We start from the raw sequence: 18566 nt of genomic DNA, 5'->3' as shown, positions 1-18566 counted from the left end.
CATGTGTTTCTGTACGCAAGTTAATTGAAAGTAATTGGGTTTTGAATATTTTGGGGAGGTATTTTACTCAAATAAACTGCTTATCTGTAGCTCTGCTGACTACCCACGTATATATTATTAGGAAACAGGCTTGGTTATGGATGCAAGGAGATCTATTCCGAGCCAAACAGAAAGAAAGAAGTCGTGAGCGGTATGGGGGCGTGTCAAAGATCCTGACGGGTGTGGATGACATGTGTATACAAGATGCCCTGGACTCCGACAAATACAGCTATGGCAAATATCATGATGAGGATAACGTAAGATATTCATAATTATGTTTTTTCATTTCTCTACATAATATGTGTGTCATCATACCCTGATAACTGTGAAGATCTGGAATAGAATAGGTCTTCAGCAACCCATGCTTGTCATAAGATGCGACTATGCTTGTCGTAAGAGGCGGGATCGGGTGGTCAGGCTCACTGACTTGATTGATGCATGTCATCATATCCCAATTGCATGGATCAGTGCTCATGATCTCAATCACTGGATTGTCTGGTCCAGACTTGATTATTTACAGATAGACGTCGTAGAGCTGGAATATGGCTGAGTGCGGCGTTAAAGAAAAAACAAACAACCATCAATGGTTATGCCGTCAGCCACTGATTTGTTGTACTCAACAACAGGTCCTTGATAATAAAAAACACATTTAAACTGACATCAGCAGTGATAAGATGTTAATGATTTTGTCAAATTACGTTTTAAAAGTTCATTGAAATGATAAATCTGGAGTGACATAATGGGGAACAAAAAAGTGACCGTCCCCTTCCCGACTTCTTAAGCGTTATGGTTATAAGAACTGGTAGGTTCTTGACACATCATTTGTTGAAAACAGTTAAGGCATGGCAGTTCTTCATGATAGGGGTAGTAAAGAAATTAACACAAGCCCATCATTTTTAGCCTTGACCTAGAAATGTTTTAACATGAGGTATGTTTAATTTGCTGTCCTTCAGCAAGTGTTTGTATCTGTGGTATTTGCTAATGCATATTATTTACATATCAAGTGGATCCAACTGAAACCTTTTCGTCATCAGATCTATTCTGGGCCCGTGACAAGGAGTAGTGCCATCGAGACACAAGGAGACAAACTGAACCAGCTGAAGATGCAGAGAAGGCATCCTCGATCAGCCACTACTGGAGCACTTGGGTGCGTACACCATCAGTCTAGCCCTCTGTAACCCTAATATGACTTTATTACTAGGCTGAGTTGGCAGGGATGAACTGATTTTAAGCAATATGTTTTAGGAACTATGTGACACCTGTTCTAATGGCTGCTAATGTAAAGGATTTCTGAAAGAGGAGATAAGCCTACTGAAAATTACATTCCTTTCCAATCTCATTAAGGTCAGATCTGAGTTCTCGCTGCCGCTAAACAAAGATCTGATGACATCCCATTACGGGTCATGTCTGAACGACCTTTCATCCAACCAATCAAAGCGTCGCTTACCAGATCTTGAAAGTGACAGTCAGGATATGTTGTCTCATCATGCAACTTCGAAAACGTTAACACAGGTTATTCCGAATGACAGTTACGATCTGTATGACTGATTCCGCCAAAATTGTCTGTGGGATAAACATTTGATCGGAGGAGGGGTTGCACAGTATGTGGGAAGCACTGCCATACAATCTCAACCATATATTAGAAATTCCGGAATGTTCGTTTGTTCAGTTTTCAAAATTTTAATCGAGAACTGTGTCAACATACTTTTCAAATGTAGTCTGAAATGAAAGTGAAACGAGTGCCGTAAAGCTCGAGAAAACTGCTTCCTAATTGGCTGATGTCGACTCTTGTTAGTCTTTTCAGTGGTCGGTCAGAGTTCGCGAAAGGTCGGTCTGACGTGACCCATAATGGGATGTCTTCAGATCTTTGTATAGCGATAGTGAGAACTAAGATTGAATTATAATGAGATTGCATTCATTTCCTAAGTACAGTCTTGTCTGGTTGTTGAGGGAGAAGGGTATTTGGGTATTTACTTTTCTTCTTCCTCTTTTTTAAAAAGTGGGCTGTTGGGGATTGATGGGTGACCTTTTGTCTTTCAAAGATGTTGATTGGACCCAGGAACAGAAAATAAATTGTTTGATATGCAGAAATTATAAGAAAGTGTCATGACTACTGTTTGCTAAAATTGCATGTGGAGATCTTCAATGTTTTCTTGGGATTTGTTTTTTTATAATGATTAATGATGAGTTGTAGATTCGGGAATACAATAGTTTCCCAGTTCACTGCTTGCTTGTTCTGGCTAATAAGTTAGTGGTCATTATCCTACAGTGTATGAGATAGTAATACGTAGTGGCCACATGGCATAGATAGATGCTCATGTGATCAATCATTGGTTTGCCTGATCAGTAGTTGATCACTTAATGGCTGCTGTGGTGGCTGTCATGTTCTGACTGCCCTGTACAACACTATAACTCAAACCTTTTCTTGTACAGATCTGAATAATTTTGCAAGTAAGGAAGTTTGGCTTTTCTCTCCCATTTATCTCCAAATTATGCTACAGCAATATTCCTGACATATGTTGCAAAACTGTTCTTCACTGAATGACATGAATTTGTGTACCGAGTGACTGCAAGAAGCCTGCATGTGTGAACAGTGTCCGAAATAGCTGCCTGCCCTCTATCCTGTGGCTGGTAACATTAAGTCGGGATAGGTGAAATTTATTCCCACCTGCCTGACTGTCTAGTGGTAAATTTCATCCAATTTCATTGAAAATTATGAATCGGACATATATGTGAATAACTTACTGAGAGAAGGAGATACCTTTGTGATTTTAAAGCTGTAAATGTAGAGGTATCGAGCAGAGCTAATGTGAAAAAAATGATAATGATTATCAGTTCATCTACTCTAGCATCTATTTACAAATGTGGGCCTGCAACTTTCAAGAAGGCCTAGTTCCATTTACTATGCACTAACCCTCCTGGCTTGCTGGGAGTAAAAGTTACTTCAGACACTGTTTGAGAGTTGAGATTTTGGATGTAGTAGCCTATGAAAGTGTGTGTGAGCGTGTTTAATATTCCTCTACCCACAACAAGCCACATGCAACCTGCGCACTGCACCTTTACCCATACCACCCCTCTCTCCCTCAGCATCGATGATGGCAAAGTTCACAAGAGGTCGACAACACAACCTCTGCGCATGGCAGGATCTAAGAGTGCTCAGGGAGTTATGTCCCCTTTGAAATCCTCCAAGGTTTCCTCAGCTGTGCTTGCAAACAACCATGCTAACGCCTCCACCAAGCGAAGTACCCGCCTGACGGGAAGTTCACTATCAAGTGCCAAGAGGTATGTATCTGCTGTCGCCAGTATGCATCCTAACTCTGCTCCCTGCTGGACATCAGCACCCCTACCCACTCCCATGCACAATGCTCAGAAATGTCTCCTGTCACGCCCCATAGAGATCATCATAGAGTTTGCTCCAACAGAATATCATAACCGCCCTCCTTTCAGTGTGTTTATTCAGTCTATGTGTGCTCTCTTGGACATTCAACCTGGATCTAATCACATAACACATTGCAACACTAATGATACTCAATAACGATTTGGTCAAAATAATTTTCTTCCTTACTAGGAAATGATAGTTTAGTCATACCCCAGCAGCTGATGACTTCACTTATCATGTCAAGCACTAGTGTTTCTGGCATGGACTCGATCTTTTACAGGCATAACTGGAATATTACCGAAAGCAGCATGAAACAACAGAAAGACATAACTGTTTGATTATATTTTGGAATAGAAAATATATATATATATATCAAGTAGAGTAGAGTGGGTCTACAAGGATCATATGAGCCCCAAGTTGGTGATGCTGCATGCTCTGGAACAGGAGGAAGTTCTCAGGAACATTGGGGGGCGGTCGGGTAGCCGAGTGGTTAAAGCGTTTGCATTTCACGCCGAAGACCTGGGTTCGATTCCCGACATGGGTACAATGTGTGAAGCCCATTTCTGGTGTCCTGCGCCGTGATATTGCTGGAATATTACTAAAAGCGGCATAGAACCAAACTCACTCACTCACTCAGGAACATTTGGAAATATAATGTTGGAAAGATCAGCGTATGACCCCATCTGTTGCAGGGACAGGTGACATATTTCTACAGTGTGCATGGGAGATGGTAGGCTGACATGGGAGGAATAACCTCAGATCCAGTGATAGACAGCTCAGTTTGATTTGATTTAAGTAGAAGTCCTATCTCTTCCCAATGAAGTCTGGCTCGACAGGCTAAATCTATTATTGGAGAAGATGCCAGATGTGTCATTCAGTATGAATAAGGGAAAACTATGTTTTGGGAAAGTATATGTTTTATATAATTGCTGCTGGATATATGAAATATGTTTTGATTCACTTGTCAGATAACATTTTATGCTTATGCCCAAATCAGAGGCATCAAGATAACATTAGATGTCACTTTAACGTTTAGTCCAGTTAACGATTCACTGAATGCTGATTTATCTCCTTCATACTGACACAAGTGCCTGTTTTCTTGTAGAAAACATCAGCAGTATTGTTTGAGGAAAACCATTCAGTCTAGGTAGGCGGGCATTGTGCTGTGGTACAGCTTCCTGTCACCTGGGTCGCCTTGACCTGGGCGACACTTACTGCCTGCTTTTATCAGTACCTCCTCATTTGATATTGTTATTTTATCAACTATTTAGTTCACTAAGTTTTATTGCTCACATTGGTTTTATATCCCCCTTGTGGTGCATTATTCATGTTTTTTTAACTGTCATAATCTTCCATTCAAATTTGTCCCAAGTGTTTTATTTATTTGTATCTGGGTACCCTTGCTGCTCCAACGTCAGAAGCTCACTAAAGCATCCATTCTCAGCACAAAACTTCATCTCCTTAAAATGGTTAAAAGCATTACACAGTCCTTGGACAACACTGGCTTTAGGTCTTCCACTACCATTTCACAGAGTCAACTGTGATTTGAGTTGGTCAGTGATAAGCCATGCACGAACAGAATGTACAAGTTCGTGCTTGTAGACTCAAAAGATTTTGGCACAGAGGTTACATAAACTGATTTAGAAGTAAGTAGAATGTGACAAAAACACTTCGATTTTGAGCAGCGAAGGTACCCACAGTGCAGTTGTGTGACACCCACTATGCATTAGTGCATATTAAGTCATTGTTGGTACTTCATTGTAGTCACATTGATGTCTTACAGTGTTAACTATTGAATGCTATTTTTCTCCTTGCATGACAACACAAGATAATGTTCCATCTTCATTTTGTTCCATTTCATTCACCCATTACCATGGTTACTAGCATCTTTGTTTTATTGACATTTTGTGGTCTGTCTTCCCATTTGGTTCTGGTACAGTTATCGTGTTTATGATGTATGTGCTCCTCTATTTGCACGGCCTACATGCGTTATACTTTTGATAATCTATGCACTAAAAATAATACTTTGTAGTGAGATGTCCTTGCTGCTGTACATGGACAGGGGTCATCATGTTTTCAAGTTGAATTTTGGGGGCACGGGTGGCCCAGTCGTCTAAGGCGCCGCGATTCGCTGTGCAGAGTTGCGTCCCTTGGGCACACCAGGAAACCTATGATTGTGGGTTCGAATCCCGGTTCGCCCCAATTATGTTTCTAGGTTTGTCAGCACCATACCCGTGCTCGTGGGTTTCACCGAAGTGGTAAACGTCTTAGACCTGCATCACTTCGGGCTTTCCTCCCACATTAAGCTGACACGCCGTGATATAACTGGAATACTGTTAAAAGCGGCGTTAAACCCAACTCACTCACTCACTCAAGTTGAATTTTACTCTCTGATTTTAGTAGGGATGTGAACCTTCAATAGTAAATTATTTTTAAGACCAGAACATTCCTAGTATTTTCTTCAGTATTATTTTTTGAGGTATGACTCTATAAGTTTTAGTAAAAATAGTTTTTCGTTTTGACTATCTACATGTTATGATTGAACTGTTAATGGTAAATTACCCACTGGTAGCATGGACATCATTCACGAATCAGTGATAAATAAACATATCAAGTTGAAGTAACCAGCGATAACGTTAGTGACTGTTGTGTGCACATTTCCCTTTACTTGGTTCTAAGGTGCACCAGTGTTGTCAGCAGGTTGTTGTGGCCTGCTTCAGTTCAGTCTCATTGAAATTAGATTTTTGTTCTCACTATCGCAAACAAAGATCTGAGGACATCAGAACGACCTTTCATCTGACCAATCATAGCGTCGCTTACCAGACCAGAAAAGTGACAGTCGGAATGTGTTTTCTAATCATGCAACCTCAAATTGGTGAAAACAGGGTATTCTGAGTGACAGTTACGGGCTGTAAGATTTCGTCAAAATCATTACCTATCTCTTGTTTAAATAGGATAAACATTTAAATGGAAGACACTTAGCATTGCCCCTTGAGAGGTACTGCCATACAATCTTGGCCATCTATTGGACTTTCCAGAATGTTTTTTTCTTCAGTTTTCAAATCGAGAACTGTTTCAAAATATTTTTCCAAAAGTAGTCTAGAATGGAAGTTGCCAATTTAAAACTAGTGCCGTATAACCCGAGAAAACTGCTTTCTGATTAGCTAATGTTGACGGGTTAGTAATTTCATTGGTCAGTTAAAGTTAGCGAATGGTCGTTCTGATGTGATCTGTAATGGTATGTCCTCATATCTTTGTTTAGCGGTAGCGAGAACTAAGACCAGATTTGAATGAGAATGTCATCAATTCAGTCAATGTTGCTGCATGTTTGCAGTCTAGCTGTCTCACACTGTTCTCACTGCCAAAATAAGTCGAGTTGGTGTTAGCTTCATGATTTTCAAATCATGTCTTACTTTGAGTGTCTCACTTATTTTACATTGAATGTAAGGAGTAATAATAATATCTGAAGTGGTGAAGGGAATATAATACTGATATTCACATACCTACTAATAACAGTAAAGATTGACCATGATTCTTAATTATGAAACTAACCATGGCATGAGTGGCCTAGCTTTGCATGTGAAGTGACGAGTGACACCTTATATTGGATGCTAGAGTAGATGTAGATGTTGTTGTGTGGCATGACTCGATCACACTTTGATCGTTAAATGAACGTTTTCAACATGTCTGACCTTGTCCTTTCTTTTTGTCTCATCTAGCAGCTGGACTAGGCGTAGCCTTGATTTAGAATCAGACTACCATGATAATAAGAGTTTGGACAATAAAAGCAACCTGTATTCTAGTTCGAGGGATATTTATAAAACCACAGCTGATATCAACAGTTCCTGGCCCTACAAATATCACTTACGCTCCAACTATACAGTAAGTCTAACTCTTCTCTACTCCTGTCAAGTCCACTCATTTTTCACTCTGTCAGACACACAACGAAACTGAGCACAACACAATTGTTGAATTCATTAAATGAAAATAAGTTAGTTTTTATTTGTCAATTCAGTTAGTTTTTAGTATTTTATGGTTATCACGTTATAAAAAAAAAATAGTCTTTAGTCTTATCGCCTTAACAAAACGGCTCAATGCTTTCCACCCTAACCATAGCTATAGCATTTTAGGAGATAATTCAAAATTATTTCAGTGAATTCTAGGTTTATGAGGACTATGTTCTAGCCATGATTCTGCAGGACAAATGACAAAGACATGTTGTCACCAGATAATCTATATCACTTCACCTGTCCTGTTAAAATGAACCTTCACCGTCACTCAGATAGTATCCAAAATGGCAACTAGTGAACTATTCAAGAATACTGATGCAGATATCACAAAATTTATATTTCTGTACTTGACGCATGGGAGACTTCAGAACAATGACTGGTGTGGTTAATATGCTAAACATGGAAGAGGTGTAGTTGATTATTAGTAAATTCCTACTAGTTGGGAAGAACAACTGTGGAGCATCACCTGTCATTATTGTCATATCATTCAGAAGGCTGCAAATAATCCTTGTTTGGGTCATGCATCGTTGATAATCCAGTGTTTGTTGTGTCCTTGTTATTATGATAACATCTTGGGGAAGTGGGAAGAACATCTGCTCAGAGAACTTAAGATTGGTAGTTTGATCCCCAAAACCAAAAGATGGTACTTGCTGTTACCCTGCCTGGCACTCTGTTGGGTATCCATATGAAACTGTGGCATGGTATCTTTGTAGGCTAGCCAGCGGAAGACACTAACATTTTTCGTCCAATATCCCTTATGATGATCACATATAGCAAACCCCTTAAGAATGTCAAATTTCTACTAGTCCTTATGATACCATAACTATTGGGCAGATTGGCAAGGACTACAGGACTAGTGCCAATTTCTAACGCTGCTAGCACTGGTCGCCTTATTTCACCTCTACTATGTTAAATATGCTCGACTAATTTGCCACTTCGTTTCGGAAGTCACCGTTTCCATCTCTCTTACTAGTATATTAGGACAGGGTTTAACTTGATCATGAGCTAGAAAACAGCAACTGAGAATGACTCTTTTGAAACAGAGTTTAACATAGATCTGCATTCAATAATCAATACTGTGGCCTCCTAGAAGCGAACTCTCAGTATATGTAGTCGGAACAATAGATGTTATCAATAACCTTTTTGCTGGAAAAGATTTTTTCCTTAAATTGAAGACAGAGGGAGGATTGTCCTCACACAACCATGGTTTATTTGATCGGACAACTGTTAAGTTTTAGTATCATTCAAACCAGACTCAATACAAAGCTATGGTAGGAGATAGGCCCAGGGTATTTATCATAATAGAATGGAGATACAATACACTGGATAAACGACGATGCGGAGATATTAGCTTTCCAGGGTTTCTGAGGTCCTTGACTAAATCATTGCAGTAATGATAATAGTAGAGGATTTTGGGGGGATATTGATCATTGGTGATATGCAGATGGTGTTTTAACCGTAACAGAGTAGTTCAGCTGCTTCAGTGAATGGTATGTTCAAAACTAAAACTAAAGCTGTAGTTTCTTTTCCTGTCAGTCTGTTTCCTTGTGATATTGACCTGTAGAATAACAATTCATAATTGTATTTTATGCCCTCAAGGCACAAGCTTTCTGTTTCCTTTATAAAATGCGCTGTGTAGCCTTCTAACCTGGGATCGTGGGTTCGAATCCCGGTTCGCCCTGGTTTTGTTTCTTGGTTTCTCAGCCACATACCTGTTCTCATTGGTTTCACCAAGTGTAATAGGTGCATTGATGGCACAGCTAAAGGGAAATAACTCTGCTATTACAACATACATACTACCAGATCAACGATAGTTCAATCCACTTGGTAAAATCACTTTGATCACTTACTTGGTAATTATCACTTGGAGCAAATGTCTCTTGCTCTTGTACGTGAAATCAACAAAATGACATTCTGAATAATATTTCAGCGTAGCTCTACAATCAGAATTGTGTCCTCAATGTATTTACTCAAATCAATTTTAAGTGAACTTGTTACATGTGAACTTTTAGCTTGAAAAGATCATTTCCTGTGTATTTTCATGTGGGAGGGAAGGCTTTGTGCTGTCAGGCATTCACAGTTGTTTTTGAGACACGACTTGTTTCAATCAATATAGAGCGATGCAATAGGATGGCTATGTATAGCATCATGTCATTCAAACTCAAAACAAAGCTGTGGAGCCATGTGTCCAGGGTGTTTATCAAAATAGAATGGAGATCTGATACACAGGGTAACCAAGGATGGGTGTTTCTAGGATGTTGTGATTACTTGGCACCTCACATCCATCAAGCATAGATTACACAGTGAAACAGTCATAATGCATAGATTACACAGTGAAACAGTCATAATGCATAGATTACGCTGTAAAACAGTCATACTGCATAGATTACACAGTGAAACAGTCATAATGCATAGATTACACTGTAAAACAGTCATAATGCATAGATTACACAGTGAAACAGTCATAAAGCATAGATTACACAGTGAAACAGTCATAATGCATAGATTACACTGTACAACAGTCATAATGCATAGATTACACAGTGAAACAGTCATAATGCATAGATTACACAGTGAAACAGTCATAATGCATAGATTACACAGTGAAACAGTCATAAAGCATAGATTACACAGTGAAACAGTCATAAAGCATAGATTACACAGTGAAACAGTCATAAAGCATAGATTACACAGTGAAACAGTCATAAAGCATAGATTACACAGTGAAACAGTCATAAAGCATAGATTACACAGTGAAACAGTCATAATGCATAGATTACACTGTACAACAGTCATAATGCATAGATTACACAGTGAAACAGTCATAATGCATAGATTACACAGTGAAACAGTCATAATGCATAGATTACACAGTGAAACAGTCATAATGCATAGATTACACAGTGAAACAGTCATAAAGCATAGATTACACAGTGAAACAGTCATAAAGCATAGATTACACAGTGAAACAGTCATAAAGCATAGATTACACAGTGAAACAGTCATAAAGCATAGATTACACAGTGAAACAGTCATAAAGCATAGATTACACAGTGAAACAGTCATAATGCATAGATTACACAGTGAAACAGTCATAAAGCATAGATTACACAGTGAAACAGTCATAAAGCATAGATTACACAGTGAAACAGTCATAAAGCATAGATTACTCAGTGAAACAGTCATAAAGCATAGATTACACAGTGAAACAGTCATAAAGCATAGATTACACTGTAAAACAGTCATAAAGCATAGATTACACAGTGAAACAGTCATAAAGCACAGATTACACAGTGAAACAGTCATAATGCATAGATTACACTGTAAAACAGTCATAATGCATAGATTACACAGTAAAACAGTCATAAAGCATAGATTACACAGTGAAACAGTCATAATGCAAAGTGAAACAAACAATACATCGATTTCTTTGCAAAGCAGCCATTATGCATAGATTTCTTTGCAAAGCAGCCATTATGCATAGATTTCTTCGCAAAACAGCCATTATGCATAGATTACTGAATGGAACTGCCATAATGCATAGATTGCTAATTTAAGCAACCATTATACCTAGATTTGTAAGTGAACCTGCAACAATGCGTAGTTTTCTGAGTGAAACATCTCTAATGCATAAATTACTGAATGAAACAGCCATTATGCATAGATTACTGAGTAATACAGCCATAATGCATAGACTACTGAGTGAAACAGCCATAATGCATAGATTACTGAGTGAAACAGCCATAATGCATAGATTACTGAGTAATACAGCCATAATGCATTGCTTACTGAGTGAAACAGCCATAATGCATAGATTACTGAGTGAAACAGCCATAATGCATAGATTACTGAGTGAAACAGCCATAATGCATAGATTACTGAGTGAAACAGCCATAATGCATAGATAACTGAGTGAAACAGCCATAATGCATAGATTACTGAGTGAAACAGCCATAATGCATAGGTTACTGAGTAATACAGCCATAATGCATAGATTACTGAGTAATATTGCCATAATGCATAGATTATTGAGTGAAACAGCCATAATGCATAGACTACTGAGTGAAACAGCCATAATGCATAGATTACTGAGTAATACAGCCATAATGCACTGATTACTGATTGAAACAGTCATAATGCATAGATTACTGAGTAATACAGCCATAATGCATAGGTTACTGAGTGAAAAAGTCATAATGCATAGATTACTGAGTGAAACAGCCATAATGCATAGATTACTGAGTGAAACAGCCGTAATGCATAGATTACTGAGTGAAACAGCCATAATGCATAGTCTACTGAGTGAAGCAGCCATAATGCATAGATTACTGAGTGAAACAGCCATAATGCATGGATTACTGAGTAATATTGCCATAATGCATAGATTATTGAGTGAAACAGCCATAATGCATAGATTACTGAGTGAAACATCTATAATGCATAGATTATTGAATGAAAACACCTCTCATAACGTGGACATCTGACATATCAGGTAAACCAACTGATGCATGTTATTGTGATGTGTTGGCCATGAAGAGAGTTGAACCATAGACTAGATTGTCATGAAGGAATTTGATCCGATTTGATTTGACTGTGTTGTCGTGTCCTCTGTCGTCGGTTTGACGTCTGTAGACTTGTCTACTCGTTTCCAACGTGTACAATTAGCAGATTCCAGAAATGTATACCTCATGTTTGCAGAAGTGCATGGTTCGTCTTATGTAGCATTTATTCTGTAAGGTTGTCGATATGCAAGAAACTGTATGTATGTGGGTTTTTGTTAAAGGGAAAAATATTTGTGTATATACATGTTTTTCATTATCATGGTTTGTTAATGTTGAGCTGCAATGAAATAATTATACCAAATTGCAGGAATATGGGATGAATGTGTAACCTGAAGACGCAGTCAGCAGAATCAGATCGACATTGGTCTTATTTAGCTATTTTTTCAGAATCTCTTGAGCATGAAATATGATAGCCTGATTATTGAGAGTATTAACTGGTGGATTAAACTCTAAGAATGCACATGATGTGTTGAACATGCTGAACTGGCAAGTAGCTGAAATGAGGTTGAAAATGTTAAAGCTGAAAATGTGCATTCTCTCTCAACAACTACTTGAATGTAAATGAAGGTTTAACTTGTGCTTCTTTACCTTCAGATCGGTTCCTCATACTCGTAGTGTGAAGACCTCCCATCTACGATGATATCAACCACTCTGTTCCGGCAACGCCCACCAACTGAGAGTCACAACGTTATTATTGTCCATACTTCCTGGCTGGAGGATTTCAGAATGTGTACAGTTCTATTTTTATAGGGGATTCACTTAGTCACATACTGCCCTGCTTCAGATGTGTGTAGATATATATATATTGTCATGTCAAGCATGGCAGGTTAATAAACCAGTTAAATGTACAGAAGAACCAACAACCAACATGTATGCAAACATATTTTGTTAATATTAATTAATAAACAAATGCATTAAGATCTAACCAATCCTATAACCATAGTTGCAATTGTAACCGTGGCCCACAAGGAATATTTTATCTTATTATTTTAATGTGTTACAAGAAGAATTAATTTACTATGAACATTTTTAAAGATAAAATTGTCACTCTGTTCATCTATATATGAAACTATGCTATAGGGAGTGTATTGGTTTTATATTAAACCCAGTGAAGTAGTTTGTATTTATCACTGGGAGACTCCGTTAACTGTTGTATCATCTATGCATGTCATAATATTGAAATACTACACCCATTTAGCAACACTGTTCCCACAGATTTGTTTACAGGTCTGTTTTATGTTCACATTTCCCTTTTAACGATCATAATGACATGTATATTTTAAGTCTTAATATGGAGTGGTCAGAAGTTCACTATCTTGTGTTGAATATCCTGATTTTAATCTTATGGTCGTGATAGATGGTTGCATTAAAGGATATATATGTGATTGATAAATAAATATTTCTGGCATCTTGGTGTTTAGGTGGCGAGATATTAGACTGTTTTGATTATACCAGAGTTATTCTGTGATAATGGCCTCTTTTAAGGTTTGCATGTTACATTCTGTTCTTTTATATCATGTTGATGTGTCTAACTCACATGGTTAAAATTTGCCGTTTCCCCTGTTGTTGGTTGGTGTATTGTAGATACAGATTTATATACCAATCCCTATACAAATATTGAAAGGAGCAGTGCTCAATATTTATTTATTCCAAAAGTTTTAGGTAGACATTTTTAACATGTTTCATTCTAAATGAAATTAATGCTTCTATTTTGAAATGTAAACATTCTGCTCATGTCGTAGTTTTGTTTGACAAAGGGATTCCACTTTTGCAGGTTGGAGGTAGGAAATAATGCATGGTAATTGTTTAGTAGCAAATCCTCATTATACGACTGTAGCAGACTACTGGGTTTGTTACTGTATTTTTGTATGTTAACCCATATTTATTATGTGCTTCTGATGAAACATGTGTCACATGGTTCTCATGTTTGCCAGATTTTCAGAATGTGAATTGTGTGCACAGAATTGGAGTTTCTACCATTTGCTGCCTTTCTTAAATTCTGTCAAGTCTTATCATCCAAAGATTGTTCATTCTTGAAAATCTTCCTTAAGTGTGTCATTTAGAGGGCCAGTTGGAAATGTGTGTGTATGCGTGTGTACTAACATTAGTTTGTAAAGTTTTCATTTCACAGAGAGAAACCTGAACAATGATTGTTAAAAAATGAATTCAAATATTTTGATGATTATTCAAATTAATGAAAGTATGTTGATTAATAAGTTTTGGAATGTTCAATTAAATAAAATAAAAAGTTTGAAGAAATTTAATGTAAGATGATGTCACAAGTCCTATTACAAGCATGATGCATAATGTTAAAGTGAAGAAGCAAGCAATAACACTTGTATGGCTGATGCTGATAAAGAGAAAGTGTGGAATAACAACATGTTTCTGTGATCTCTACTAAGGAACAATAATTACGTACTCAACGTGAACATCAAATTTTTGACCGACACAAATCAAGCATGATAAAGCAAGGTTTCAATATTATTTAAATAAAACGAATATACAGAGAGTTGTCTCCCTTCAATTGGCCAATTCTTGCATGGTGCAACCTGCCACTACGACAGTCTGTATGATAGTCACTGACACATAATCTAATATACTGCAGTTCACAGTAAGTCCACATTTCTGAGAAAACCAAGTTTAACCATTTTGTCTGACCCATTTATGGCCAAACATTTAGCCATCTGTAGACAGACAGAACTAATATAAAGTAATTAACAATAATTCTGATTGCTTCAGTTCTTGAAAGCTGCACTTTGGAGAACAATTGACCGTGTTAAACTATATCTAGGCTGTGTCTCCTGTCCCCCCTTGTTTCTCCTTGGGGACCAGCCAGGTTTGCTGCTCCTCTTCCTTCTGTATCTCAGCTTTAGTCTGTCTGCATGTTAGGGTGTAACTGTACATGCTCATAGAAGGATTGTCATGGTTGTATATTTGATACTATTTTATCATACAATGCTATTGACATTTAGAAAATATGAATTAAAATATATTACAATGAAGATCAGTGTTGTCAGTTGTTTTTATGGCTTTCCACCAGCATACTGATGGCCAAGTCCTCTTTGAGAACGCCAGAGACCTCTGATTGTGGGAGCGTAGTACTCCCTAAGAAATTCATGAGCGCATGTCACAAATATATGGCTATTTCACTGTTAAATGTTGGCCAGGGAACAAACCTTGATGATGACCCTAGATCTTGACGTCCCTCAACTTCTATCAATGAAGATTCAGTCAAGGAGATAGAAAGACTTATGCTGTCAGATACGTATTACCATTGCTGAACTTGAGGAAGACACAGGTCTAAGCCATGGAACCAGTTAAACTACATTGCCAGAGAAACTTTAGAGCTAATTGAGGATTTCGTCAAATTTAAGAAGAGATTAGTAACGGATGTTGAAACATTGGACTACGACTATGATCCCGAGTCATAGCATCCACTATGGAATGACACCATTCCATTTCTCCGGCACCATAAAATTCAAATCTTCCAGATAAGTGAAGAAAGTTATGGCCACTGTATTCTGGGAAGCAAAGGGTGTGATCCTTGTTGATACTTAGAAAGTCAAAAGATTACCGGTGCCCACTATCCCGATTTGCTTCATAGCCTGAGAGATTCTATCAAAGAAAAGCGGCCTGGAATGCCAAAAAATAACTTTCACTTTCATGACTTCTCACATCTCTCGACTTGCAAAGGCTGCTGTGCGACAATGTGGGTTCGAAGGGCTTCCTCACCCTCCATACTCCCCAGACCTGGCACCAAGTGATTTCCACCTGTTCTCTAAACTGAAAGAACAGCTTCCTGGCAAGCGCTATGACGACAACGATTACAAATTTCCTTTGGGGATTGAAAAGCTCCACTACCGATATGAGAAGTGTACTGAAACGCAGGGAGTTTGAAGTTGAAAAATAAAGTTAAAAACACTTTCACAATTGTTGGTTTAACAGTAGAATAGCTAGGGTATCTATCCCCATACACTTGTGACATGCGGTCATGAATTTTTTGGGGAGTACTTTATATATATAACTTGACTGCTCAGTACTCGTTCTTTTCCATTTCTGTGTCCATTTGGACCCCTGTCACGTTCAACTGTCTGTCACTAATATACAAACGGCATCAACAGACCAAATACACATGCAATGAACTACTCAAACACTGTACTTCATTGACTAGTTCAGTTTGTTACGGCCCATATTCACCAAATCTGGCACCCTCAGATTTTGCACCTATTCCGAAATTTGAAAACGAACAGTCAGGCAAGTATTATACAAATAATGACGTCGTTGCTGCTGTGAAGGACTTTATACACCAAGAGGAAGCCTTCTAAACCAGTAGGATCAAGAAACTCCAGCATCGTTGGCAGAAGTGTGTTGACCTCGGGTGAGATGATGTTGAAACATTTCCAACTTTATTAACACAGTTCATCATAGTTAGGCTCAGAACTTTTCAGCCCAACCCCCACGTTGTTAATCGTGGCATTTCACCTTTCCCCATCTAATCCCCCTCTATTCCGCGAGTCGATGGGAGAACATAGTTTACAACAGATCTATTCTCGTAAATATAAGTGAGTGAGCGGTTTTACGCCGCATTTAGAATATTCCAGCAATATCACGGCGGGGGACACCAGAAATGGGCTTCACACATTGTACCCATGTCGGGAATCGAACCCGGGTCTTTGGCGTGACGAGCTAACGCTTTAACCACTAGGCTACCCGACCGCACCTCTCGTAAATATAAATTGTCAATGCAAGAGAAGAACCATCCTAGATTTTCACCGGAAACAGATTCCACTTGGCGTAAAGGGCAAATAGGTGTGGAAATTGTATGAATGGATCACTGAAAATCAGAGATGACACCAGGTGTTCGCGAAAAGGGTAGAGTTGTCCTGCCCTACCAGTAGCACCCGCCATTTATACAATTTGCATAAAAAAGGCAAGTATTTATTATTGTTTGAAGAAGCACAACAGTACTCCTGCCATGCGACGTCAGCCTGTTCTATCACAACTACGATTAGTATTTTAAGCAATTTAATCACAGGGCAATGAAATCAAGCATTAATCAGAGGAGAAATACCAATCGATTTGTGAAATCATTAATATGTATTGGTGATCAATCACATATCTTCATTGATAATATATTCCGACCCAAACACATGGATAAAAGCAATACCTCTCTGACTGTTGTCAGTTTTACACGTTTTACTAATGCCTGGGGTAAAATAGGTTGTCTAATTATTAGCTGACAAAATAGTTATGGTCGGGTTTTGTGAATACAATCACTGCCTTATTAAATGTCACATTGCCTGGGACCCTGTCTTCAATGGCTGCACTCTGCAAATAAGACTTATCTTTGCGAAAGAGATATAAATTCTAACTCTTTGTCATACATGCATAGATTTACCATGAAAGCAAACGTGAAAACACAGAAAACAATAATTATTTTTACACATTTTTGTCAAATATATGCATGATCAATTACAGTTTAGTTTAGCTTAAGACCCGTGTAAATTTGACGTCTACACGTTGCGTATATTTCAAGTTTTTGTCATATGGAACTCGGATCACGCGTTTATTACATAGCATTAAGATCTTTGGAAAATGCTGTTCTTTCGTGCGGTGTTAGTGTGAGGCCAATTTACAGGCGTTGACGTATTGAATGATGATGCATTCACACATAGGCTTGAGATGTAGTTTAGCAAAATAGTCTCAGACAGTCGTAATTTACATACAGACAGACAGACAGTTTATGCAGTAATTAAGGCATCAAAGTCCATGGCACAATGCAGATTGGATATTAACATGTCACGTGATGTACATGATTAGATTTTAAATCAAGTTACACATTCCTCAAAGACATGTTTTAAGAATACAGAAACAGCATGAATTATATCGGGATTTTCAGAGTTTAGAAGATATATCATTAACTGACGGTCTTTAAAAATACCTTGCAACATGGGGAGAAATTTATACCTTACATGGGAATGTGTTTCACATATAAGTAAGACATGGTAATCATCCTCTACTCCTCCGGATGAACAGTTTGTACAAATAGAGTTCACAATATCACCGTCTTTGGACCTGCGACATACGTTTACAATCAAATTGTGCAATGAAATTCTAATTTTACAATAAGCTCTGATTAAACTTTTATCTTTTAAACAAGTTAAATATCTTTCAGTTTGTAACAATAATTTTTACTTTGCTTAAATGAGCAGTTTAAAGCGATGAAGTGATTCAGAAATACAGTCGTAATTTGATCCCAATGATTACGAAGTCACTGTGAATGTGCTGTTCACAATGTCGAGGAACGAACATAAACAAAATCAAGTTATGGCCAGCACTATCTGTGTACTCCCGATTGGCTCTATACCATGTTATGGACATGCAGCGTCACGCGCGTGGTCTACAGAAACTAGGCAACACTGCCACTTCCACACAAAAACATTGACAAAACACGCCATCACACAGCCGATACGTGTGTCCTTCACGTCCATGAGATAATGACGACCTTCAACTACATTGCAGCGTATCAGTGACAACAGCAGTTGTACCTCAATATAAATGTTTAATCTCCCCGCA

The 18566-nt window shown here is 38.1% G+C and overlaps 1 protein-coding gene across 5 annotated transcripts in view; it reads left to right on the top strand.

The window, feature by feature from the left end:
* The window catches only part of LOC139478215 (dual specificity protein phosphatase CDC14AB-like), a 41968-nt gene extending 28575 nt beyond the window's left edge, over nucleotides 1-13393 (top strand). For 2 of the 5 annotated variants that reach the window (XM_071260603.1, XM_071260602.1), the window contains exons 11-16: nucleotides 122-296; nucleotides 1074-1186; nucleotides 3127-3321; nucleotides 4524-4565; nucleotides 7138-7300; nucleotides 12585-13393. In XM_071260603.1, the coding sequence (XP_071116704.1) occupies nucleotides 122-296; nucleotides 1074-1186; nucleotides 3127-3321; nucleotides 4524-4565; nucleotides 7138-7300; nucleotides 12585-12605 (709 nt within the window). In that variant the 3' untranslated portion in view covers nucleotides 12606-13393. The remainder of the gene's footprint in view (nucleotides 1-121; nucleotides 297-1073; nucleotides 1187-3126; nucleotides 3322-4523; nucleotides 4566-7137; nucleotides 7301-12584) is intronic. The other 3 variants (XM_071260604.1, XM_071260605.1, XM_071260606.1) reach the window with 3 other exon arrangements.
* Nucleotides 13394-18566: the final 5173 nt, after the last annotated feature.

This window comes from Haliotis cracherodii, unplaced genomic scaffold (assembly GCF_022045235.1).
Source record: "Haliotis cracherodii isolate W230 unplaced genomic scaffold, xgHalCrac1.p SCAF_4, whole genome shotgun sequence".
Classification (NCBI taxonomy): domain Eukaryota; kingdom Metazoa; phylum Mollusca; class Gastropoda; order Lepetellida; family Haliotidae; genus Haliotis; species Haliotis cracherodii.
This window is presented reverse-complemented; position numbering and strand designations above follow the sequence as displayed.